The sequence below is a fragment of the Salminus brasiliensis genome, chromosome 21, assembly GCF_030463535.1.
Source record: "Salminus brasiliensis chromosome 21, fSalBra1.hap2, whole genome shotgun sequence".
NCBI classification, from domain to species: Eukaryota; Metazoa; Chordata; class Actinopteri; order Characiformes; family Bryconidae; genus Salminus; species Salminus brasiliensis.
Genome location: NC_132898.1, coordinates 31,240,264 through 31,266,644, shown reverse-complemented (window position 1 = coordinate 31,266,644; position 26,381 = coordinate 31,240,264). Strand labels below are relative to the sequence as shown.

The following is a 26,381-nucleotide window of genomic DNA, read 5'->3' as shown; positions in this document are numbered from 1 at the left end:
AGTGCATGCCCCCTGAGGAACACCGGGGTTTCTTAAAGGCTCATTTGCGAAACCTGTGTCGCAATACCGCTTAACACAGGATGTGTTGTGCAGAGCTAGAAGGAGAACGAGGTGAAAGAGACAGAGAGAGGAGTGATTGAGCCGAAGTGAGGGGGATTTCCTGTCCTGTGCTTTCCGTCTTTCTGTCCCACCTCCCACTCTCATTCTTACAGCCTGACCGAGTCAGCAGCAGACCGGAAAGAGATAACGAGGGATAGAGCACATGGAAAACTAGCCCAGCTCTAGCAGTGCTGTCTAACGGTTCTGCGCAGTGTGTTCTTTAAGGCTGCATGAATGAAGGTGGTTAATGACACTCATTATGCGGACGCTTATGTCCATAGCATGGACCTGCAGGTCGCTGTGGATCTGATAGATCCCGCAGCAGCGGGAGGAGCAGCAGGAGCAGCTTTGAATGAAAGGAGAGAGGCAGACTCATGTTTAGGTCTCGTTGCTTTGATGTTTGCTGCATTTCTGGTGTGCGTGTGTGTGTGTGTGTGTGTGTTAATAGTCACGTTCTCATTAACAAATCAGCTCACCGTGGCGGCATTGAAGTGTTTCCCCACTATATAAAAGGTTGGAGTGTGTGTGTGTGTGTGTGTGTGTACGCATGTGTGTATGCATGTGTGTGGCTTGGTTTGCAGATGTACTGCAGTATTGGGGGGTGGGGTGGGGGGGCTGGAGGAGGGGTAGAGTGAGGTGTACGTGTACCTTCATGTGTCTTCGTGCAGCTGTGTACAGTGTACGTGTGTAGAAGAGGTGGGAGGGAATGACTGTGTTCTGCAGAGGGCTGTGTGGGTATGGGACATCCCACAGAAAGGACCCCCACAGGAGAGAGATGGAGGGGGGGGGCACAGATGGGGCAAATCCTCCTGCATTCAGCTACATCAAGTCACACCTATTGCTTACATAGATGTGCAAATACACACACACACACACACACAGGATGTCTCTAGTCCTTGTAGAGAAGTACAGAATAGGACTCTCTGGAGCAGATAAGCATGATAACCCTACTGGCAGGGGTGGGCTAGAGGGGTATAAAGCCCCCCAGCTTTGAGCTGTGGAGCAGTGGAAGAACTGCATTTTCTGGAATGATGGATGGTGGAGCTCCATCCAGTACTTTTGGGATGAGTTGGGGAGTTGAGGATGATAGGGTGGGGTGGTGATCATCATCCAACATCCTGACCTCACTAAAGCTCTCGTCGCTGAATGCAATCAAATGAAGGCAATGTTCCTGCAAAATCTAGCAGATAGTTGTCTTCTTCTCTGGTCAGTAGAGACAGACACACTAAATGAGCAGGTGTCCCAATACTTTAGTCCGTATAGTGTAGCTGATTGTTGCATGTGTTCATGGCGTAGATCTCTCAGGGCTTCAAATTAGCTGGTTGTCCCAGAAACCTGGATAAAGTTGGCTTTCAGTTTCTATGGCAACAGAGCTCTGATATTCCCAGTAGCACACCACCAAGTAACCACCCAACACAGTGCACAATTACCATCGCTTAGTAAGGCATGGGAACAACTTAGGATCTACCTGGGGTACCATAGCAACCACCTAGTAACCACCTAACACAGTGCACAATTACCATCGCTTAGTAAGGTGTGGGAACAAAGTAATTAAGTCCTGGCCATCACTTAGTAAGGCCTGGGAACAACTTGCGTGGGGTACCATAGCAACCACCTAGTAACCACTTAAAAGCATCATGGCAACCACCTAGCAAAAACGGTTTCACCCTAGTAATTTCACCCCAGGATTTCAAAGCCACACCGTAGCAACCACCTATGGTTTCACCGTAGTGACAACAGATTAACTGCCTAGCAACGGCCTGGAAGTGGGACTAACTTAAACAACTGCATTTTCTTGCAATTCCTAGTCCTTAATATTGTTATTATTATTAATAATCAATAAATTAACCCTATCTCTTTCTCTCTCTCTCTCTCTCCTTCAGGTCAGAAGACTGACTATTGCCTTGGCAGGTGGGTACTTTGGAATCAGGGCCTGTTTAGCGAAGATGTCGTCTAGACGTAATCATCATTTATTCAAAACAACTGATTTATTCATTGAGGCTGGAAGTAGGTGACTAGTGCAAAGGGTAGTAGGCAAATGGGACAAGGCCAAGGAACATCAACTTTTTAGATCATAACCTCGTATTATTATTATGATTATTATTATTATTATTATCATCATCTCTGGGTAGGTTGATAAAACAGGGCCCTCCTCTGAAGGCTAATTGATGGTGATCTAATGGCTGCAGGCTGAGAGTGCTTGCTGGGCTACACATGGAGTAAAATAGGAGCAGTTTGGGGTGAAAATGATAGGCATCACATAATGATAGCACTCTCTCTCTCTCCCTCCCTCTCTTCATGAACACATGAACATCAGTGGACGGAGGAACTCGACTGTGCGGAAACAGGTAATTTCCATCTCCCTGTGGGACTATGCGTGTGTGTGTGTGTGTTTATATGACCCCCTCCGCCAATCACGTGTCCCACCGCGTCCACCTGGTTCACATGCAATCGTCCTTTTCTTTTCATCTCTGCTGTTAGAAGCTCACACCGTGTGAAATCCTTCCCTTGGCATTACCCTTTGTGTAAAACACACACAGTTACAGCTCCTCTACACCACTGTGTGTAGCTTCAAAGGCCTGTTACCATGAATACACCCCCCGAGAGACCCATTCACTAGTGTGATCTTGAAGGGAGCTGAGGTGTTAAGCGCTGTCTGTGCCCATGCCCAGCTCCTTACCCACCTCTTGTTTTTTTTCCTGGCATCGACTCCCTGTAATCATCGTCTGGGCCTGCAGGATAAATTTAGCATGCCCCCCCCCTTTTTCCACCTAAATCCCGCCTCCCAATTGGAGGCATTCTAACCCACAATGGACTAAGAGTAAACAAAAAAATCCATATAATCATCCATTCAGACTCCTCACTTTGCACACTGCAGTGTTCCTGTTGCCCCCTAGTGAGGAGATGCAAGCATTACACTGTAGCTCCAGGTTGATGGAGTTGCACCGACTAATGTATTCACAGGTATTGACTGTGGTTTTAATACAGTGAGTTCTGTTGAGGAGAATTTTGGTGGTTAATCAAATAATCTGTATTTGGTACAAAAGGCCAAGCAGTGATCAGTAAACAAACCATTTCTAGACTGAAGCCTTTTAGTCAAGTCAAGTCAAATTTATTTGTATAGCTTTTTACAACTGCTGTCGTCACAAAGCAGCTTTACATTAGTCATTAGTAAAAGACAGAAAAAAAGAAATAACATAAGAAGACATGACGGATCCAAGACCCCCAGTGAGCAACGGCCTATTTTAGGTCTTTATCTGCACCTCTGTTTGTAAGTCAGGGCTGTAACTATCATATACTTCAGTCATCTGATTATTTTGATTATTAATTAGGTTACCAGAGTTTTTACAAAACACGAAACAATAGATTTGGACTAAAAAAAGCATTTTAAATATTTAAAAAATCATTTAAGTCTATATATTATGCCTATGCACATTTATATGTGTGTCACTGTCCATTATATTAATAATCAAATAGTTTACTAATTGTTGTGGTGATTAATCAAGGAAAATAGAGTTAGGCCAGATAGTTAAAATGAGACTTTTATGACTTTATTGACTAATAACTTTAAACCTTACAGCTGCACATTTATTGGTTTAATAAAAGTGTCACTGTTAATTAAATTAATAATCGTACAGTTTACAGATTATTGTGGTGATTAATTGAATGATTAGAGTTAAGTAATAAAGGAGGTCTTGATAAGGCAGAAAATTTAAAGATTCTAATAAAAAGTCTTTAAGCCAGTTTCTACATGTATGTATATATATATATGTGTGTGTGTGTGTGTGTTGGGATTGTCAGTATTGATTATATTAATAATTGGGTGACTGATTATTTTGGCAGTTAATTGAATAATCAGAGTTTTATCAAAAGGTCAAATGGTCTTAATTAGACTAATTGCAAACCATTTCAAATGTTTTAAAGAGAAGCATTTTTAGTCTGTTTCTGCCCATATTATGGCTAAGATACTAATGGGGTAATTTAACAATAGTTAAATGCTAATTAACTGTTGGTTAAATTAGTAATCGAGTATCTCACAATTTATTTTGGGATGTAGTTAAATAATCAAAGGTTATAAATGGACTAATAGCAAATAATTTAAAATATTCCTACAGGAAGCCTTTTAAGGTTTTATCTGCACGTTTATTTGTTTATTAGGACTGTCGCTGTTGGCTATATTAGTAATCAAGTCATTTGATGAGTAATTGAATAATAATTGAGTTTTTAATAACAAAGATGGTCTTAATTAGACTAATAGAAAACATTTCAGATCTTCTAAAAGGAAGCTATTAAAGCCTGTATCTGCACATATACTTGTTTTGTAGGGCTTTTACTACCAATTATATTAGTAATATTTTAGTTTACTGATTATTTTGTCAATTATTCGAAAAGTCATATTTTTACAAAAGGCAAAACAATGGAATTAGGCTTGACTGATCAATAACAAACATTTTAAAGATTGTAAAAGAACCATTTTAAGCCTATATATGCAAATAAGTTTAGTGTGAGGAATCTGATCCTGATAAATTACACTAATAATTGTGTTTATCACCAATTATTATGCCAATTAATTGAGTAATCAGAGCCTTTAAGAAATATACATAAAGCATAAAGCTTTATATTGCATCGATAGCTGTTTTCATCAAGCTCTACTTCTTACTGTAAGTGAGACCTGCACTACTCTCTACATTAGCATCGTTCAAGTGGCAGCTAATCACTGTCAGTTCAGGAATGTACATTTGAATAGATGTTTATTCACTGAATAATGAAGTTTAATCAATAAATCATGACGGCCCTGGTGTATATTTGTGTGTGTATTGGCATGATCCCCACCCAGCTGAATACAGCTCCTCCGCCGTGGCCCGAATTCCGCCTTGCTCAGCCATTTCCGCCTCTCCCAAACAAACAAAAGAAAGCGGTGAAAGAAGCTGTCTCCTAGCAACCGCCGTGTTCCGTAGCCCCTCTCTCCCCCATGGCTCAGAGTGCACTGGGCTTCATTTCCCCCTCCTGTCTGGAGTCTCCATCCCTTCGCAAATATTATTTCTCGTACAATCCCCAGCGCTCGAACAGGGGGCCTTGTTCATAAAGATTTATCTAAACATCCTGGGATTTCGGCCCCCGCCCCTCGCCTTGACCACTCCTGTGTTTTTGTGTGTGTGTGTGTGTGTGTGTTTCTTAATTTTTCCATCACTTTTTTTCTTCTTCTTTCCCTGCGGTAGGAGTCCAGCCAAGTCATCCCGCTGATGGTGGAGAGCTGTATTCGCTTCATCAGCCGACACGGTAATATCTCTCTCTCTCTCTCTCTCTCTCTCTCTCTCTCGCTCGCTCTCCCTCTTTATATCATGGTCCAACATTTTCCCATAAACCCTACAGCTCCTGAGCCTCTCCCTGTCCAAGTGAATGAAATGTTCTGGTCGGTTCATTAATCAGTGGGTCGACTCTCTGTTTTATTAGCAGAACCGTTTCTTATTGTAACCCATAAATTTACACTTGTAATAGCAGCAGTACAGAGTAGAGTGGTTTGGCTTTGATACACAGTCATTATCCTTCACTCCTTTATCTCCCCGCTGTCCAGTGAGGGGCAGTGGTGGCTCAGCGGTTAGAGCTCCGGGTCGGTACCCGGGCTCGCCAAGCTGCTACTATCGGGCCCTTGAGCAAGAGAAATTTCCTCAGTCCTGTAACTTAAGAATAAAGTAGTTACTGAATAATAAGCCAAAATGAAGACGACGATGGTGTGGCGGCTCGTTCGGTGTCTCCTGCTTGAATGGACCAGTAACTCTGTGCTATGTGTCTACAGGCCTGCATCATGAGGGCATCTTCAGGGTGTCTGGCTCACAAGTGGAGGTCAATGACATTAAGAATGCCTTCGAGAGGGGTAAGACCATCTAATCTAATACTGTCCCCTATATCCTCTGGACCTTTTGATTTCAGGAGTCGGCCAGACTGTTTCCGGTCTCTGTTCATCTCTCTTTCACTTTGTCCTTCTGTCTCTCTCAGGTGAGGATCCTCTGGCTGGAGACCAGAACGACCATGACATGGACTCCATCGCCGGCGTCCTCAAACTCTATTTCAGAGGCCTGGAGACCGCCCTCTTCCCGAAGGAAGTCTTCCATGACCTCATGTCCTGTGTCTGTGAGTGTGCACTACGCCTATGCGACCTTATTGTCCTGCACACCTACCTCCGAGATGATCAGATCAGTTTCTGGACGATTTTGGTCCAGAACAAATATGTCTGAGCAGGGAAATCAACAGCCTGAGCTGGACACTGAGCCTTCAGGAGTAGAATTTGATGTTCTGTGATCTACGTAGATACTTATTGATAGCACATAAGTGAATTTTGGGAGAAGGACCACCTCGCCCATTAACTTCTGACCCTCAAGTCCCTTATATAACCCTGTTTTTCAGTTCACCCACCTCCACCCCGTCTCCTCCCTTTCTTCCATAACTCACCACACCAACGGGGGGGGGTCCTGCTCCTCATGCAGACCACAGGAAAGCCAACCTAGACCCAAGCCAAAAAGAATCCACCCTCCCGTTCTGTCTTGGAGCGTGGTCCGCATTCGCAAAATAGATACATGGGTACATAATTAGTACTGCATCCCATTTTAGAAATGCAGAAACTGATGCCTGGAAAAGCTGACAAGTGTGGTTCGGGTATTATTTTAGCAGGTCTAGTTATTGCTGTAAATGTAAGGAATGTCCCAGTCCATTTTCTTCCTCCTCATCTGATCCAAGTCTGATCCGACATGCTCAGTAATCGATTAGTCAGTCTGGAGCTGAAACAAATCTGAAAAGAACACTGCAGTTTAACAGTGGCTTTAGCAGCTACTCCCCGTACACTTGGCAGTTGTGCCCCAGCACCATGATTTTTTTCATGCTCAGACTGAAAACCAGAAAACCTTTTTAAGTGATGTTAAAGGAGCAATATGTAAAAGTTAGAGGCTTCCAGATGGTCTTAATGCCCATTACCTAAACTATAGAATATTCAGGTGAAGATTGTTTCTTGTACGTTGGAAGAGGGAAACAAAAGAAAGACCATAGACAAGATTCTCAGGGCGCCGGTGACAGTGCTAGCAACCAAGTTGAGCATCCGGCTATGGAAGAAACATAATCTAATATCATTACTGAGATAAAGGGGATTCGGTCAGACGTGGAAAAATGACTTGGCGAAACTGTGGGACCTAATCTGAAAGTTAATCTAAAACTGAACCTGATTTTAAAGAAAGAACCAGCAGGGTCGAGGAAGCAGAGCAGAGAGTAGTCAACATGGAGGACTGGAGGTGCTCTCCCACACTTTAGAGCTTCAGAAAGGAACATTATGTTATGAACATTATGAACATATGTACACTGGTGGTGGAAAAGTGAATTACACTCCCCAACTGTAGGTGGAGCTCAAGAGCAAAAAATGCCAATCCTCACATACCGCTCCTTTAAAGGGAAATGTTTCCATATTTTTGACCTCTTGGATCGCACTTAAACCTGTATCGCCATCTCTTTGAGTCACGTGATGTAAATGGAGATCAAGTGTAATCAAGCCAATTAAGCTTTATCAAGATTCATTAAAAAAGAATGGCAAGGAACGGGAGTGTGTTATCTACAAGCTTCTGGAGGCAAAGCACATCTGGCAGAAATTTTCAAAGCACCCGATGAGCTCACAAGCAGTTGAGACTCTAATGTCGCTCCACACTGAAGACATTTAAACAAGACACTCCTCACTGCGACAGGTTGTGGACAATGACCATTTTTAGCACTTACAAAAGGCTGAAAACTAGAGGCGGACGATATGACGATATTTTATCGATATTGTAATACATTTTGTAATCATGATGTGTAATTTGCATTTCTGAGTGTATTTGGGATATCAGTGCTTACAGGACACTGGCAGAGAGTGTCACGAGTCCTGTTTAATTGGACGCAGTGCAGCAGATTTTCAGTACAAAAGACTTTTTGAATAGTAGTCTTTAAGAACCTACCGCAATAAATATCATTAATAATAATGTATTATTAATGAATAGCAATAATGTTTTACAATATTTAAAGACAATTCCACGATACACAATGCTTATTGCCACAATAGTGTTTTTACCATATCGCCTACCCCTGTTATTATCTAGTGGATACGATAGTGGTTGGTGTGGCGCAACAGGTAACACCACTGCCTGTCAGTGAGCTACCATGCTGAGGTTCGATTCCCGGTCTGGGTGACTGGGTGCTGCGCTACACCAATAAGAGTCCCTGGCTCTGACTTCTAACGCTACACTGGTCCACCTCTGTAATACGAGTGACCTTGTAAGTCACTCTGGATAAGAGCGTCTGCTAAATACCATAAATGTGAATGGAAATACATCTAAATCAGATTAAAGTGCCCTTATTAAATCATAATATTATGTTTTGCTTGTGTTGTTGCAGCCATGGAGAACCTCCAGGAGAGAGCCACTCATATCCGCAAGGTCCTGCTGACTCTGCCCACCAACACACTGGTGGTGATGAGATACCTGTTTGCTTTCCTCAACCAGTGAGTGTTCTCCCTGATTTAGGATCAGTTTGACTTGGATGATCTGATCTGAATGACTGCATTTACTGGGGGTGGACAGAGCTGCATTTAGAGCAGTCTTATAGGCAGGTTTAATACTTATAGGCCAAGTTCAAAAGCCATAGGCCCTATAGAGGGCCAGTAAATAGATTGGGCCAGTAAAGTCTGCGTTCGTGTCTGCTGTTTATCTGTGATTTAGAGGTGACGCTGGGGCTCATTTGTCAGAGCTCAGTCCGTTTCACAGGGATTGTTAAATTTGTGAGCTTTTTCATTGCAGAGCACGGCTAATCCTAACCTCGCTTCTCAAACAGTAAACCTCTGTGCCTTCTAAACTTACCGTTTTACAAGACCTTCCTAATAGACGTTTCTCAAAGAAGCCGAACTCAGGTCGGTTCTCAGGTTGAAGCGCCAACACCAGCTCTTTGTACCGTTTCCAGTCCCGTCCCTGCTTTTCTGCTTTCGAGGGTGTTCTTTTTTCCCCCCTCTCCTTGTCTCTGTGGTCTTTTTGAAAGGCCCTCCAGACCACAACATGGTTTTGCTTTTTTCTGGCTGTAGGTGTGTGTGTGTGTGTGTGTGCATGCAAGTGTGTATGGTTTCCCCCGATTGACAGAAGGCCTTCCAGCCTTGATATCAAAGCCAGAGAGAGAGAGAGAAAGAAGGACAGAGGTATGGTGTTGCCATCAGGCCCCCGTTAATGTTCCCATGCCGGCTGTCTGTTAGCCCCAGCTGAATGACTCCTCTGTTCGCTCCATGGCCGATAGATCTTTCCACTGCTATAAAAGTCTGCGGAGGTGCCAGAATGAGTCTCTTAAGCTTTATCTTTTCTGCCGGTCCCGTTCTCTTCGCTCTGGCTGATGGGGCTGCACAGCGTATCGTTTGATAAACGTTATGGTGATGTTGGCCGCCTTCTCAGAAATATCGCTGATTTTCAGAAGGGCTTCTAAGCAATTGCTGAAGGTTTATTAAATCAGGGTATAAATACTGAATAGTTTAATGGTCTAGGTCTCTTCACCACCCTGTTATTTTGTTTCTTTTGTTATTTCAAATGAAAAAACCCTGATTGACCTTTTTTTACGGCAATATTATGGCACTGCAGCGGCTCATAGGAGCCGCACATCATAGCATAGTATTTACCACTGTAATTATTCCCTACCGGATAGTGCTGCTGTCCTCTCACTGTGTCCTCTCTCAGCGCAATGTGCTTTTAGCAAGCTGAAGAGATTTGTAGCTGGTTGGCTTTTAGCCTTGTCCTCACTCGCTTCTCCGGGTTGTCCTTCTCCAGTCTTACCTTCTGATGTGAGTTTAGCTCTAGTTTGGTTCAGCTGAGGGAGTCCTTGTTTTTTTCTCGAGTGACCAATGGTAAAAACTAGCATCGGCTAGTGTTAGCTTTTAGCCTTGCGCAGAGCTTCCCTTCTTTGGACAGGCTGCGGTCACAAGGCTTAGTTCCCGTAGTGGCACATGTTCCCATAACTTCACAAGGGTTTGTGTAAATTTGGGGGGCGTTAATGTAAATTTTGGGGGACGGGGTTTTGGGATTGGCCCATTTTAGTTCTGTTATGGTTCTGCTGGATTTATTTTATTGAAGAGACAACATTGTTTGAGGTTCGCAATATGTCATGTCCAAGTACCGAACTTTCATTAGTCAGCTATGCCAAGGTAAGTACATTTATCCAGTCTAGGACCCATTAAAGCATCCTTGACCAATCATGGATGTTCTTTGGGGGAATTACTATGAATTATTTTGAGCACAAGAATAATGCTGGCCACTGATACACCACATTACTTCAAGAACTCGCTCACTCACTGTTATATTGCATTGTATAGCACTCACAGTATGTATCGCACAATATGTATGATTTGCCCTGAAACCCTTATACAGAACCACTGCCTTAATGTTCCCTTTAAATGCAGTTATTATAATGAGTATTAGCTCCAGTTTCTAATAATCTGAATATTTTAAATATCAGTATTATCAGAATTATCTTTATCACAGTATCGGCCAGCCCTATCGGCCAGGCCTGTGCTATAGCTGCCCAGTAGAAAAGCACATGCCTCAAATCAAGCACAATTAACAACAGGCACATGTGGCCTAACTGTAAAAAAGCGCCTACTGTGGAGGAAGAAAAAGAGCGCTTTCGTAGAAGATTAGAGAGATTTCATGTAACTGGAGCCTCATGAGCAGTTGTGGCGAGCTGTTTGCAATGGACTGTTCTCATAAATCCAGTTTGAGGATCCTCCATATGGAAACTGTGACCCCTCTGCCCCGTAACTTTGCCCTGGGGCTTAGCCTACACTCCCACCCACTCCCACCTCCCTCCCCCAAGTCTGTCTCTCACAGCTCTCCTGAAATGCTGGCTGACTCCGAACTTATCAGAGATCTGTGTAACTCTATCATGTACTGTTGGGTAGAAAGAGACGGGGTGAAAGAGCGTGATTTCCCCAGGGTTAGCCAAGACACACACCCACTGGGCTGTCTCATCCTACGGCCAAATGGACTTCCATAGAAAAGGACCTTAGTGTGGAAAAGTCCAAAAGTACATTATCTGAGCTGAATGCATTTGTTTGCATCCATTTAAAAGCTTTGTCATTTTTATAGAAGAGTAAAAAAAAAAAATATTAAAGCTTTATTCTATAATCTTAATTAATAAACAGGTTTTTATAGGTTTTATATTAATTCATTTTTTAAGTGTAGGTTTAACTCACTATCTTCTGTCTCCTGTTCTCCTCTCTACCCTCTGTTTTTTTCTACAGTCTTTCTCAGTACAGTGAGGACAACATGATGGACCCCTATAACCTGGCTATCTGCTTCGGTCCCACGCTCATGTCAGTCCCTGAGGGCCACGACCAGGTCTCCTGCCAGGCCCATGTGAACGAGCTGATCAAAACCATCATTATTCACCATGAGAGCATCTTCCCCGGACCCCGCGAGCTGGAGGGCCCCATCTATGAGCGTGGAGGAGCCACTGAGGAATACTGGTGAGTGTGTTAGGATCACATGTTCACGCATATGTTTTCTACTCAATGGTGGGCTGCAAGAAGGAGCCCAAAAGAGGAAGGGGTCACCAAAGAGATCCATGATTTTGATCAGAGTCTGGGAAGTGATATGTCCAAAGCAAATTCCTTTAACTTCCCACCAAATTACTCATAACTATCCCCCTGACAGTGACATGGTAACAAATGCTAATGCAAATCCAAGTATCTGTCACCAAGCATCTAAAGGTTCTATGAGCGAGGTCATAGAAGAACCACTTTGGTTCCATAAAGAACATGTTTGTTATAAATATGTGTGAAGATTAATATAATAATAATAATAATAATTTTTTTAATTACATAAAATGACCTTTAAAAGGTTCTTCACACTCCGTCACAGTTATTTTTCTATGGCATCGCACAAAGAATCATTTGGGCCTTTATTTTTAAGCGTGTGGGACGTTTGGGATATCTGAAAAGAGTTGGGGAAGTGACACAGATACTTTATCCCACACAAACTGGCCAAAATCCCACTAATTACATTTCAAACCCTCCTCTGGAAAAGCAAATCCAGCTTGAACAGCACGACAAGCTCCATAAGCTCCTGTTCCTTAACCCTGTAAAACCCAGCACCTGGTGTTTACATTTGTCTTCATCATTTTTAACATTAAAAGCATTTACAGTGTCATATGTGTCCGTGTGTGGAACTGGAGCTTTCCGTGTGCTGTTGTATTGCGTTCACTGTATAAAAGATGCACAAGACTTCCTTTATTATTAAATTCCCTGTTATTGATTCTTTTATAAAGCAGGCATAGATGCCCATTCAAAGCACAGTTCGAATAGGGGATGCTTTTAAGGATCATTCCAAACAGCAGCAGTAGGGTTGCTGGATGTCAAACATATCACATCATTTTTAACCCGTGTAAGTTTGGGGTTAAAGGTGTAAGAAAATATCGATATATATATATATATATATATATATATATATATATATATATATATATATATATATTGAAATATTGCAATATTTTGTGTTGCAATACTGTATCGATTCTCAAGAACACAGTATTAATTCTTGAATTAATTAATAGTTTACATGTAAAGATTGGTGGCTATTATTGTGAATTATTATTGTGTAATTATTTGGTGTAGCATATCTTGTGGAGTCCCACAGGGTTCTATTTTGGGGCCTATGAAACTGATGTTAATTATGACATGAACTGAAGTGTGGGCTTACATGCAGGGTCTAAAGGGTCAAACCTAGACAGCTAGTCTTCAGATCCCACTGTTCTGATTGGATAAGAAGTATTTTTTGTACTCATTACTTACACATGGCAGTTTTCCTAAAATTTGATAAATAAATAAAAAATTCACAATATATTAAATCAAACTGTATTATGATACATATCATATCCCCGGTTTCTTGCCAATACACAGACCTATTTGAGAATTGCAGAGTGTTTTGGTTTCCAAAGCCAGCAAACCACTGGATAACTTGCCGGTTGAGACCTTTTTACTTGATATCCAGCATCTTTATGTAGCTCAAATCATCTCACAGTTGCAGTAAAAATCTCAACAGTCTAAATGATATATTTGATGCATGATAATCTCAAAGTCCTGATGCACTCTGGGCTAGAGCATCAGTAACTGAGATCAGTATGTGGCTTTTAGTGTGATCTGATTTAAAACAGGATGGGCTGACTTGGTAATTAAGGCATGTTTTAAAGATGAATAGCGCAGTGTGATGCCCCAGAGAGGAACACGCTATCCATTTAGGGCTTATCTCTGAACACTTATCTTACACACACTGAGGGTCAGTTTAGTGGTCAGAAGCTCAGACATAGCTGTGACCCTTCAGTGTGTGTCTGTTCCCTCACGTTCCCTAAATCCACTTAGGAAGATGTTCTGTTGATGGAGACCAGAAACTGCAACTGCTGGCCCGGCCTCATTATTATTATTTAGGAGTGTCCTTTTAAAAAGGCCGGCCAAGTTCCAAGAGAAAAGGCCATTGCTGCTGTTTTAATGGCTGTTGGAGTGCTGACTTATGATTGTGAAAGACTCATGATGTGTAAGATGTAAAAAAAACATGTCCAGTCATGGGGACATTGCAGATTCACTCCCCAGTGATGCCATAGCCATCCGTGTCTGGGAGTCTCATAGAGTACAGTTACCTTGGCTTTCTATAAATATGGATAGGATGGCCCTACGCCTATCACTCGGCGCAGTGCTAGCTAGCAGTTAATGTTCTCCTCAAAGTGTGTTCATCTGTCCAGTGACATTGAATAAGCAGCAGTTTGAAAATATGGGCATAAAGGGATTGTATATAGAACATAAGAACATAAGGGCCCATGTGTTACTGAATAAAGGCCTATTTGTTGCACCTACAAGTGGGATTAGCATGTAGCTACAGTTAAAGCTACCTCAGAGCACTCTGTGGTCCCTGAGTCCCGATTAGCACCTCATCCAGCCATCTCCATCCAGCCTTACTTGATCCCTGGATCTCCTCTTATAAAAAAAAACCCAGCCCTTTATGAGCCCTGGTTTTCTGCTTAATAAATCACATGGCACTAGACTAGAGGAGCAATACCAGACAGAGTAGCAGACTTTACAAACCCCAAATGAGTCTCCCTGGAGTCTATAAGGAAATGATTTTAGTGTTATAAAGGATAAAGGATAAAGGATAAAGGTGCACGTATTCGTCACTGTACAGTGTGGACTGTACAGCGAAATGTGTCCTCCGCATTTAACCCATCTGGTAGTGAACACACACTCACACACACACACGTGTTAGGGGCAGTGAGTACACACACACACCCAGAGCGGTGGGCAGCCAACTCCAGCGCCCGGGGAGCAGAGAGGGTAAAGGGCCTTGCTCAAGGGCCCAACAGTGGCAGCTTGCCGAGCCCGGGAATTATGACGCTGAAAGTAATGGTTTCTAATGTTTTGCATGGCTTACCTATAGGAGCTTAAAAGGTATAGCTGCACTGGAGTGGGCCTGTGTCGTACAGATGAGGAGCACCCCCGCGTTTCAACACAGTGAGACTCAGACTAGTGAGCCAGTGGCTGTAAAATGACAGGAAAGACGTCGTATAAAAACTTGCTGCTTTGGCTTTATGGAATAGATTTCGTCGTTGGTTTAGACGTCTGTCACGCCAAACAAGACGTCTTTTTAGACCTGAACAGACCCCCAGATCTCAGCCTGGACAGCACTGATGTGAATTACAAGGCCTGTGAAATGCGCTGCGGACTGCAGAACTTTCAACACTCAGCCTTTTGGGCGCGCTCTCATAGGGGTGACGATGTACGCCGGTGTGATAAATTGTATAGTCTGTACATCAGGAGCACTGAACATCTGCACATATCCTTAAACAAGACATTCAGACCACAGATGAGTCTGAATAATCAAGTAATCATGTCAGTTTAAAGCCATATAGTCAAGAGATGTTTGAACTCAGTGCTCCACAAGAGAGCAGTTATGTTTTACTATATGCAAATAATGCGTCTAATGTTGTGTAAAATACTGAATAAAGCACAGTAGATACTGAATTATTCATCAGAGTTTCTGAAGAATTTATAGAAGTTACTGAATAATTCAGAGTAGATACTAAATAATTAGTAGTTACAGAATAATTCATAGTAGATACAGAATATTTAGTAGTTACTGAATAATTCATAGTACATACTAATTATCCATAGTACTTATAGTAAGGATAATTAATAGTAATTACTGAATAATTTATAGTAGTAACTAAATAATTTGTAGTTACTGAATAATATATAGTAAATACTAATTATTCATAGTACTTGCTAAATAATTTCTAGTACTTACTGAATAATTGTTAGTTACTGAGTAATTCATAGTAAATACTAATTATTCATAGTACTTACTGAATAATTCATAGTAGTTACTAAATAGTTAGTAGTTACTAAGTAATTCATAGTAAATACTAATTATTCATAGTACTTACTGAATAATTCATAGTAGTTACTAAATAATTAGTAGTTCCTGAATAATTCATAGTACATACTAATTATTCATAGTACTTACAGAATAATTTATAGTAATTACTGAATTATTTACAGTAGTTACTGAGTAATTAGTAGTTTTTGAATAATTAGTGGTTACTGAGTAATTCATAGTAGTTACTGAATATTTTGTAGTTACTGATTAATTGGATAATATTTCATAGTTGATACTGAGTAATTTGTAGTTGCTAAATAATTCATAGTTTGAAAATAATTAGTAATTAATCATTTGTTGTAGAATAATATGTGTAGATACTGAGTAAGTCTTAAAACTTGAATGATACGTCCTTGGTTATTTAATTATTGTGGCTCCTGTGCAGTTTTCTATTTGTCAAGGATGAGGAACTCCATCCCTGCTAAATGTTGTCACTGTATCGTGAACATGCCTTCAGGTATCGTGATTGTGATTGAGTCGTCTAGGGCTGGGCAGTATAACGGTATTTTATCGTATTGTGATAAATTTTGTTATTGTGATAACAGTATGCTTTGCTTATCATATGGAGGAGACGGTTAGTGCTTAATAAATACTGATCAGCTGCAGGATTCATTACTAACAGTGTGATTAGACTGGGTTCATTAGATGAAGAGCAGCAGATGTTGAGTATAAATCACTGTATTCAGTACAGGAGAGGATCTGAATAGTAGTTTATAAGAATCTGTTGATACTGGTATGTTTATTCTGTGGTTACTTTTGTGTTATTGTGATAAATATATTTAAATATTTATAATAATATATTATTGTTACCATATCGCCCACCTCTAGCGTCGCCAACCATTATCTTCTCACGTGTATCTTTCACAGATGAGGAAAGTGAGGTGTGTCCATACTGTTCAGAGTTGGGAAGAGTAGCCTCGTTGTTCGGCCTGTCCTACATTGCTGCTCTCAGCGGTGTGTGTAGGCGTCAGTTCAGCCTGAAGTCACCGGCTGCGGCCGGACAGGGCTTTGATGCTCTTATCTAGGTCCTGCTTCCCTTCTTACTTCAAAGCATCAAGAACAGAAAGTTCTCTCAACCTCTGAGAAAGAGAGAGAGAGAGGGAGGTAAAACTTAGAGCCACTGTACGCCACAGTAACTGTCCCGAAGGAGAGACCACAGGGATTTTCCTGGACATGAACTAGATCTCCTTCATGTTCTGTTCCTCTTTCTGTGGCCAAAGCTGTACGAAGTGTGTTGCCTGAATGAGGCCGACTGATTTACAGACGTTCTCTCAGCATGACGTTGCTTCTGGTTTTCTATTTATACCATATATTCTAATTCAGGTTCTCCTCATGTCTCTTGTCTTCATCAACAGTGATGGTCCACACATTGAGCCCCCCCTAGTGGACGAGCCAACCCCTGACACTGTCTCAGAGACCCACAACAGTGATGATGGTGAGTGTTTATTTAAGAGTAGACTGTTATTTCCAAGACCCTGATGAGCCAAAACATTATGAGCACTCGCAGATGAAGTGCGTAAGGTTGACTCTCATGGAACCACGGCGCATGTCAAGGTCTGGCAAATATGCTTAACTTGATTGTTTAGAGCGGTCGGTTCTGGAAGTCGGCGTGTTGGATGAGTGTGAAGACCTGAGCAACTTTGTTCATCAAAAGTTGTCATGGCCAGGCAACTGGGTTGGAGCATCTCCTAAACAGCGAAGCTTGTGGGGTCCTCCTGGTCTGCAGTGGTGAATACCTACAGACAGTGGTCCAAGAAATATACAAACCAGAAACCAGCATCAGGACTTTTCGGACCAGCCAATCTTCTTCCATTGTTTCTTTCAAGGTCCACTTTTGATGATGGACAAGCAATGGAAGAAGGTTGAATTTTAAGTTTGGAAATTGGGCTGCGTGGCCACAGAGTGGTTTACCTGTCTGCCACCAATAAGAGTGTAAGAGTTGGAACTGGACCTTGGAGCAGTGGAGGAAGGTCGTCCGGTCCGATGAGCCCTTTTTTTCCCCTTTACATCATTTGAATGGCCAGGTACATGTTTGCTGTTCACCTGGGGAGTCCAATCCTGAGAGGCTCCATCTCATAACCCAAGAGACTTAAAGGATCTATTGTAAAAATACCAAATAATACCACAGGGCATCTACAAGATCTTGTAGAGTGAGCTGTTTTGGTGGCATAAGGTGGACCCACAGCATATTAGTCAGGTGGTCATAATATTTTGGCTCATGTATATAAAATATTTAATGTTTATATGGCTGTATTTCATCATTTGTGTGTTTGCACAATTGCTGACGGTCACACGTCTGCAGGCAACCCCCACGCGTGCTTTGCTTTCATCATGGCTCTGTCACCCTCAGGTCTGCCCAGCCCGCTGATAAAGTGTATGTGCTCTAACCTGCCTGGCTTCCTCAGCAGTAACCCGTCCTCTTATCTCGTTGTCTCCTTCTGTCTTTCCCACTTTCCGCACTTTTCCCGCCCTCTCCTCTGCCACTCCTCCTCTCAAATGCATCATCTCCGGAATCTGAAACCCAGGCTCCTTGAACGTTTCAGAGTCCGACCCCATCGAGGCCATCGCCCGCTTTGACTACTCAGGCCGCACCAATCGCGAGCTGTCTTTTAAGAAGGGCGCCTCCTTGCTGCTGTACCACCGCGCCTCCGACGACTGGTGGGAGGGCCGGCACAACGGCAACGAAGGCCTGGTGCCACACCAGTACATAGTGGTTCAGGAGACGTAAGGACTCTTATTCAGTCGATTTAAGCAGAGATAAAACCTTATGTGTACATATATTTTTATATACACTAAATGGACAAAAGTATTGGGACACCTGCTCATTCATTGGGTCTTCTGAAATCAAGGGTATTAAATAGAGCATATCCTGCTTCTGTTGGAGTAACTGTCTCTGCTGTCCAGGGAAGAAGAAGTCTTTCTACTAGATTTTAAAGGAGCATTGCTGTGAGGATTTGACTGCATTCAGTAATAGTGAGTAGTGAGGTCGGGCTATTTGATGATAACCACCCCACCTCATCCCTTAACTCCCCAGCTTATCCAATCCAAAAGTATTGGATGGAGCACCAACCATCATCCAGAGCATACAGTTCCACTGCTCCACAGCTCTCAAAGCTTGGGGGCTTTATACCCCTCTAGCTCACTCCTTTCATTAGGCAGCATGGTGCCAGTAGGTTCACATTTATCTGTCCTATTCTATTGGCAGTGCTTCTCCACAGGGACTAGACAAGCTGTGTCAGCAGTGGGTGCCACTTAAAGTAGCTAAATGTATTCATTACAAGGGGTGTCCACAAACATTTGGACATATAGTGTATATCTGAAAAATGCATATATTGAAGTTTACCAATAGTTCAGTGAGTGGATTAAGTGTCCAAATACTTTCTGGGGCCACTTGTATGTATGTTTGTATGCTTCTGGAAGGGATCGTTCTGAAACATAACTGTGTGAAACATTTGTGGCCCAGGGCGGATGGTTACACGGGCCGAGGCAGTCCCAAAGCAGACCTGGAGGCATCCCACGAGACCTTGGAGGAGAAAGTGTCCACTAGAGGCAGCGCCAGCTCTCCCACTGGAGGCCATGTAGCAGATATCTACCTGGCCAACCTCAACAAGTACGGGGCACCTCGCACTGTGCAATGCCAAAAATGTCCCTCATGACCATCACCATGTTTATGACCCAGTTAGAAATGATAAAAAAATAACATCTCTAGCTACGGTATCAGAATCAGAAGAACTTGCATGATTTGGGATGAATATTGGTTCTGAATTAGATCTGAATATTGATTATTATTGTATTTATGAATTATCAAAGATAGTCATAACTCTAGGAGATAATATACATGAAGCTTTCTCTAGTGCAAGAGTTTCTCCTTATGTTTCAGTCTGCTCTTTCTCAGGATGAGGAAGCGCCCAGAAGCCACCGGCATCCGCAGAACATTGCGGACAGTGGAGACCCCAGGTGAGGGTTCGGTTGGAGCTGTGGGAGGTTTGAGGGCCACCTCCATGCCTGCGGGCGGGCTTCCCAAAGAGGGCTCAGACAAGCGGCCAGTGAGCGCTCACAGCGTCATCAACTCCATCACCCGCCACTCCTCCCTCAAGGCCAAGGTGGAGAGCCCCCAGTTCCGCAAGGCAGCCCCGGCTGGGCGCTCCAAGAGCTTCAGCAACCACCGGCCGCTGGACCCTGAGGTCATCGCCCAGGTGGAGCACAGCTCACAGGTGAGGTCTTGCTCATTTGCATCAAATCAGGAATGCGAGTCGGTTTAGAGCTTCTCTGTTACCAATTGGCCATAACATTAGTACCGCCTAATATTGAGTAGGCCCCGCTTGTGCCGCCATTCCTCGAACGCTGAGCATTCAAGGCATGGACTCCACAAGAGCTCGGAAGGTCCTGTAAGTCCTGTAAGTTGTGAGATGGGACCATCATGAATCACATCAGTGAGCTTTGACAGCTGAGACTTGTGACTTTTCTTAGACTACTTTTGGTAGATAATGACCACTGCATACGGGGAACACCTCACAAGACCTGCCAGGAGACCCCAGTCCTGGTGAAAGTGGCTCAGATTCTTACTTGCTTTTAACACCTTTAAGAACTAACTGTTCACTTGCTGCCATCTCTTCACAGATGCCACTGTAGATGCAGATAATCAATGTTTTTCGCTTCACATGTCAGTGGTGCTAATGTTATGGCTAATTGGTGTATTTTAAAGGATTGACTTGAAGAATTGAGTGAAGCCTGTATTTGGTTGCATATCCTTTGTGACCTTCGGGTAGAGATTAAGCCAGTTCAGGAAGTGGTATTTTGGTTCATGCCTTTACAAACAGCAGTTACACCACATGACTTCCACAGCTCATATATACTGAATTCTAGAAGGTCTAAGGCATGAAGTAGGATGGCTGATAAGTAAAGACAGGATGGACTGTTAGATCTTCCCAGATGGAGGTAATGGAGTAAAATCTTCATTGTTGCACAACTGCAACCAAACTGGGTGTTTTAGGGGTTTTTTGTCAGCGTGAAGAAAAACGTCAAGAAAATTGAGCAACATTTTGTGGAAGAGTGACGAGTTCAGATCCTCCTCTTCTGACAGATGAACTAACTGACTCCTCACCTGCGGCTCTGTGGCCGTCTGCTGTTGCTGCGTCACAGCGTTTACAGCAAGTTTTCTTCTTCCCCGAACTTTCCGTTCCACCTTAAATAATGCAGCAGTTCCTCTCAGCTGTTGAGATGCACTCACTGTAGCTGCAGCTCTATTTAAGGTGGAATGGAGAGTTAGCATTAGAACCAGCTTTAGCTTCTGTTTAAGCTGCTAACTGGTAACATCGCCACTCTTATCAGTTCAGATGAAGCTCTGTTTGATTCCTCACTAAAATAACGTCACAGATGAAGCAGCTGAAAGTCATGTCTATTAATGGTGCCATTAGAATGATGCTACCTTAAAAGACGAGCCCCGAACTATTAAAAATGATACCTGGATAAGACTTCGATCCTGAGTCACTAGATCGGATCAGGACGTCCCTATTTACCAGAGTCAGCATGTAGAAAGAGACACGCATGCTTTTGGCTGGATTAAGGAAGTCTCCTTCATCGCTGGAATCTAATCCTCTTATGTCCATACCCTATTCTGCATGTGCCGCAAGGGTCCTTTCATCCTTAATGATTAAAGGAAAGTGGGCTTGCCCAGTCTTATCCAGTAGACAGAGCTCAAACTTTAGGCAGCCCTGCTCTGGCATTTGCTTCAACAGAACCTAAACTAAGAGTGCTCCTCAAATCCTTCCAGCTCTTTTTGAGTTGACGGAATAGAACGTTCCAGACTTGGCAGACTGTAATCGTCGCCAGGCATGATGGAACTGAAAGAGCGCATGGTTTTCATTGCACCTGACTTGTTGCTGTCTGCTCTGCTGGCATACATAGCTCATTGTTATCTCCCCCTGCGCCCCCTTATCTTCCCCTTGAGAAGTGCTGAGATAGACTCTCTGCACTAAAGTGCCACATTTGAGGAGTAATTTCACGGCCGGCTGGAGGTGCGGGATCGATCCGGCTCGGGGCTGCAATTCATTTGGAGTGGCCTCCTGCTGGACGGAGCTCAGGGAGTTGTCTGCTTACTAGAGCAGATATTTTATGAGATCCTCTGTGTGGACTGTTCAGACAGTAGGCTGCTGGAGCTAATGGACTCAGACTGGCTGTATAGGGTAGTGTATAGGGAGTCATTTCACAGAGATGGGATGTGTATGGTAGCGGGTAAAGGTCAGATCATCACACACTGGCTTCAAACCATGAATTTCTGCATAATTTAAAAAATGTTGGGATGTGGCTGAAGGTCTCATTTCTAGTGGTCATGGTGGGAACCAGTGGCTGTAGTGTCTACAACACTAATATAGCTTCTAGATAACTTAGCATGCACCTCTACAACAGTTGACTCTATCATCGCATCTCTCTCTCTCTCCTTCTCTCAGGACATCGAGGCAACCATGAGCACGGCTCTGAGTGAGCTGCAGGAGCTGGAGAGGCAGAGTAGCGTGAAGCACGCTCCCGACGTGGTGCTGGACACTCTGGAGCAACTGAAGAGTGGCGGAGCGTCTGAGCCGTCCAGCCCGCTGCACTCCCGGCTGCTGCGCGAGGCTGATTCGCCCCAGCACCCTCTGCAGAGGAGCTCCAGCTCAGCCAGCGACGTGCCCTCCACCTTCCGGCCCGGCAAGAGCCCCGCCTCCAAGAGTCCTCTGCCCTCGGCCTCCGCCGGCCCAGGCCTCTCCTCTTCCACCTCCTCTTTCCGAGACAGCCGGCCACCAGCCACCAGGCCCAAACCCGTGGTGTTCCCTAAGAGCGGCTCGGCCGGGGGCAGCCCTGCCATGGGCTCCCCCACTACCACCATTCCTCCAACCCCTCCACCTCCTCCACCCCCCACTGACAAGTCTTGCCCGGCTTGAGCATCCACAGGCTTTGCCCAGAAAAAAAGGAAAGGTCCTCCATTGGGTCGTCTACCAGCCCCTGTTTGATAGTGATAATGATGATGATGATGATGATGATGATGATGATGATTCCATTAGCGCTCAATGGAGGGATTTATTACTGAACTGTTTCTACTGGACGGATTCACTAAAGACATAAACATAAAACCTGACAGACTCACACTGAGAGGGAGTGTTTGAGTGTGTGGGTGTGAGTGTGTTTGTGTGTGTGAGAGCATGTGAGTGCTTTGTGTGTGGTCCACATACACAAAAAGCCTGGAGTGAACTTTTTTCAGCACTGTTGAAGCCCAAGAAACGAATTCCGGCTGGGATCCCCTTTGTAACCTTGGTTTGGGACTGATGTTTTTTTTTATTATTATTAATGGGGAGTGGATCAGATTGCTTTTGGAGAAACAATAGCTGTGAATAACAACTCTCTCTCTCTTTCTTTCTACTCTATCTACTCAAGGACTCTCTCTCTCTCTCTCAGGAGAGCTGGACTGTTCAAGTATGCCATGAGGGAAGCAGCGAACTTTAGCCTGGGTCACTCTATTATGAAACCCCATAGGATTGCAGTGGAAGAGTGGAACCCATGTGTATTTACATGCAGCTTCTTGATGAAATATTGACCCCCTGTCCACGTTGTCATCAGTTCAAGGGATACTGACTTCGTACCTTCTTCACATGTGGTTTTGAGAAGCTCTTAACCGCATCTCAGTACTGTCGAAAACCTCGATCCTCTCCACAGGGACGCCAGCGTAGCTCCAGCATTGCTTTTACCACTTGAACCGAACTCTACACCTCAGTACATCCACAGTATATGCCTGTAGCCTGTTCACAATTAACCATTTATCAGCAGCGACAGCCTGCAGGGAGAGCTCCTGGTGCTTCGTGGAGCCTGTGCAACCAGCAGAGGACCTTCTTCAAAGAACCTGATGTGCATTGATTGATTGATGCGCAGTTCAGTTCAGGGCAGATCAGGAACCCGCTCCGGACTGCACAGGAAGCCCTGCAGAACCCGTCACAGGTTAACTGGCATGGTGCACCTAGTAAAGCTATGCTGGCTCTCATACCTTTTCCATTCTTGCAGCACATTGGAGCACTTCGCAGTAGCCCGTCAGCTCTTCAGTCTTCTTCGAATACCTGTCAGTTTAAAAAACCCGAGACAGCAAGAGGGTCTCTTCTTTCTTTCCTTGTTGTTTTTTTTTTTGTATACATGAAATAACCATGATTATAACTGGAAACAAAAAAGTGAGGAATGTCTTGTGAATCTTTCGACCCGTTTGATTCTTCGTTTAAAGATTGAAGCACAAAGTGGTTCCTTTATGCTGTGCCCGGTCTTACTTACTTAACTCTCGTAGGCCTCGTTTTTTTCGGGCCTTGAACGTGTATCACGGTAACTGTGTATCTGTAAGTATGTTCGTATGTATGTAAGTATGTATGTATATGTATGTATAGTCTCGACGGCCTAAATGAGCTTATTGAGTCGGACGGGGAAGGTTTCTGTCTCCTCATAGGATTTGATTTGACTAGGAGGGATGCATGCAAAGCACCATGCATTTTCCTCACCGTATCTGTTGTTTCGAGTGAGTGAGGACCTGAAGGTGAGCGGGGTCCGGGAGTGTGATTCCGGACTTTCTCAGGGTAGGTGATGATCCTGGATCTTGGTTTGCTTCTATTTCATCCTAACGAATAGAATTTCATATACAGGAAGGAAGCAACTGATTCTAGGCCAGCACCTGTCGTCTGAGAGACTACACACATTGGCCGCTTTATTGGAAACCCAGGCCTTGTAGGTCCACCTTGTTTGTTACACTGGGTGTGCTGTGGTCCACTAGTAGCTGACAAAACATGGGGGGGGTGGGGGTTATACCATCAGTAATCGCACACCTAGATGATAGTGGACCTTCAAGGTTCTCATAAGTAGGCCTGAGTGTAAATTGCTCTGGGTGGAGACGGTGACTTTCAAAGGCAATAACCCACAACTGACTGTTCTGCTTCACCTGCATGTTCCCATTGCCCCCATTGTCTTCCGCAGTGGGTTCCTTCCCAGTTCTTCAACCGACTTCTAACCCTTCTCCATCACCATGCCAGAGAATCGCCATGGAGTGGCCAGCTCTAGTTACTCCAAAATCTGACAATCAAGATCTTGCTCTTCTTGTCTCTTCTAAAAGTCCACCCCCAAGCTGAGCCCCCTTCTCGGTCTGCACTGTCCGCTTCATGCCTTCTAAGGGAATTAGGAGCTTGTGGTCATTTCTCAGAGAGGCCTTAACTGTTGCTGGTTTCCAGAGCATGCAAGGAAGAGCCGGGTGGTGGAAATCGCACGTCTCGGCAATCTTCATGTGGTGGACGAGAGCGAAAATAACCGGGGTGTGTCTAGGTTAGGTCAGGGGAAGGAAAAAACGAGAGCTGGCTGGCCGTGGAAGGCCCGTTTTTAGAAGCCTTAATGGCGTGAGTGATGGTGAACACTGGGAAACCCCGTTATTGGTGCCCGACAAAAAAAAAAAAAAAGAGCAGGAAAGAACTCGAGCAGCTCGCCTTTTTTATTTCTTTTTTTTTTTTGAGGAAAATACTGTCCTTTTTACTTTTATGCTACTTTTCATGAAATCTTCAATGTGATGTGTCGCGATTCTCGAACGTCTTAACAGGTGGTTTTTTTGTTTGTTTGGTTTTTTTTTTTATTCAGATCGAAAGTTTTTGTGTTGTTCCTAATACCTCATAAGGCAACTGGAAACTCTGAGTTTGGAGTTGTGTTAGGGGGAGATGTTTAAAAAAAAAAAAGGCATTAACATGCATAACGTGTCATTAACTCATGGAAAGTGCTCGGTGGTGTTCAGTTTAACATGTGACGTCCTTACCACGCTGTTGGCCGAAGCCTCAGTTTACACGTAATCTTTTTTTGTTGTTGTCGTTATCGTTGTTTTCTTCCGTCTGTAATTTTAAAATCAATCATTATTATGCACTTGAATCTGCATTGTATGTTTGTGAACAGATTGAGTGAGGATTTGATTTTTTTGGGTTGTTTTTTTAATCATAACTATTGTTAAATATGTATTTCCTGTCCATTTTAAACATAACAAGACTGTAAAATGAATCGTCTTGTCAGATATATTTATAGTTGTCCACTCGAGTACCTGTTATCAGAGGAACCTGTGTTCAGATGTACTTTGTATATACAATGGTGTACATTACAGAGGTACATTCTTTCTCTTTGTTTTTCCTTTGTTTTGGGGGGACGGGGGGTACAAGATTGTACAGTAATAGCAATAGTAGTTTACTCTCAAATACACCATATATAATTCCATGTGTAGTTCTTGTAGTAAACTTTTTTTTTTAATAAACCGCTTGCTATACAGGTCTGTGCTTCGTTATTTGAGACGTGTGAATGTGGATGAAGGTTCTTAAACGTTCAAAGGCTTTACGTTAACCTTCATTGTAGACATAAGGGACATTTCTTCTGAAATCATAGGTATTATAATTCAAATTATTGGAGGAACTCTACTGTCTCTGCTGTCCAGGGAAGAAGGCCTTCAGCTACATTTTGGATGATGATGATGATGATGATGATGATCACCACCCAGCCTCATCATCCCCAACTCATCCAAAAGTTCTGGATGGAGCTCCACCACCACCATCATTCCAGAGAGCACTGCAGTTCCACTGCTCCACAGCTGCTCAATGCTGGGGGGCTTTATAAATACCCCTCTAGCCCACACCTGGCCTGGCCTTTATGTCCTATTCTTTTGGCAGCACTTCTCTAAAGAGACTAGACAAGCTGAGTGTGTGTGTGTGTGTGTACATTTGCACATCTCTGTCAGCAATGGGGCAACTTACAATAGCTGAATGCATTCATTAGAAAGGGGTGTCCACAAGTATT

At 43.4% G+C, this 26,381-nt stretch overlaps 1 protein-coding gene across 3 annotated transcripts in view; it reads left to right on the top strand.

Annotated features, from left to right (window-relative positions):
* srgap2 (SLIT-ROBO Rho GTPase activating protein 2) overlaps positions 1-25,859 on the top strand; it is a 133,898-nt gene extending 108,039 nt beyond the window's left edge. For 2 of the 3 annotated variants that reach the window (XM_072665355.1, XM_072665357.1), the window contains 12 exons: positions 1,983-2,010; positions 2,417-2,447; positions 5,319-5,379; positions 5,897-5,974; positions 6,097-6,231; positions 8,509-8,614; positions 11,384-11,608; positions 16,919-16,998; positions 18,089-18,287; positions 19,027-19,173; positions 19,459-19,777; positions 22,013-25,859. In XM_072665355.1, coding sequence (XP_072521456.1) covers positions 1,983-2,010; positions 2,417-2,447; positions 5,319-5,379; positions 5,897-5,974; positions 6,097-6,231; positions 8,509-8,614; positions 11,384-11,608; positions 16,919-16,998; positions 18,089-18,287; positions 19,027-19,173; positions 19,459-19,777; positions 22,013-22,483 — 1,880 coding nt within the window. In that variant the 3' untranslated portion in view covers positions 22,484-25,859. The remainder of the gene's footprint in view (positions 1-1,982; positions 2,011-2,416; positions 2,448-5,318; positions 5,380-5,896; positions 5,975-6,096; positions 6,232-8,508; positions 8,615-11,383; positions 11,609-16,918; positions 16,999-18,088; positions 18,288-19,026; positions 19,174-19,458; positions 19,778-22,012) is intronic. The other variant, XM_072665356.1, reaches the window with a different exon arrangement.
* The last annotated feature ends 522 nt before the right edge of the window (positions 25,860-26,381 follow it).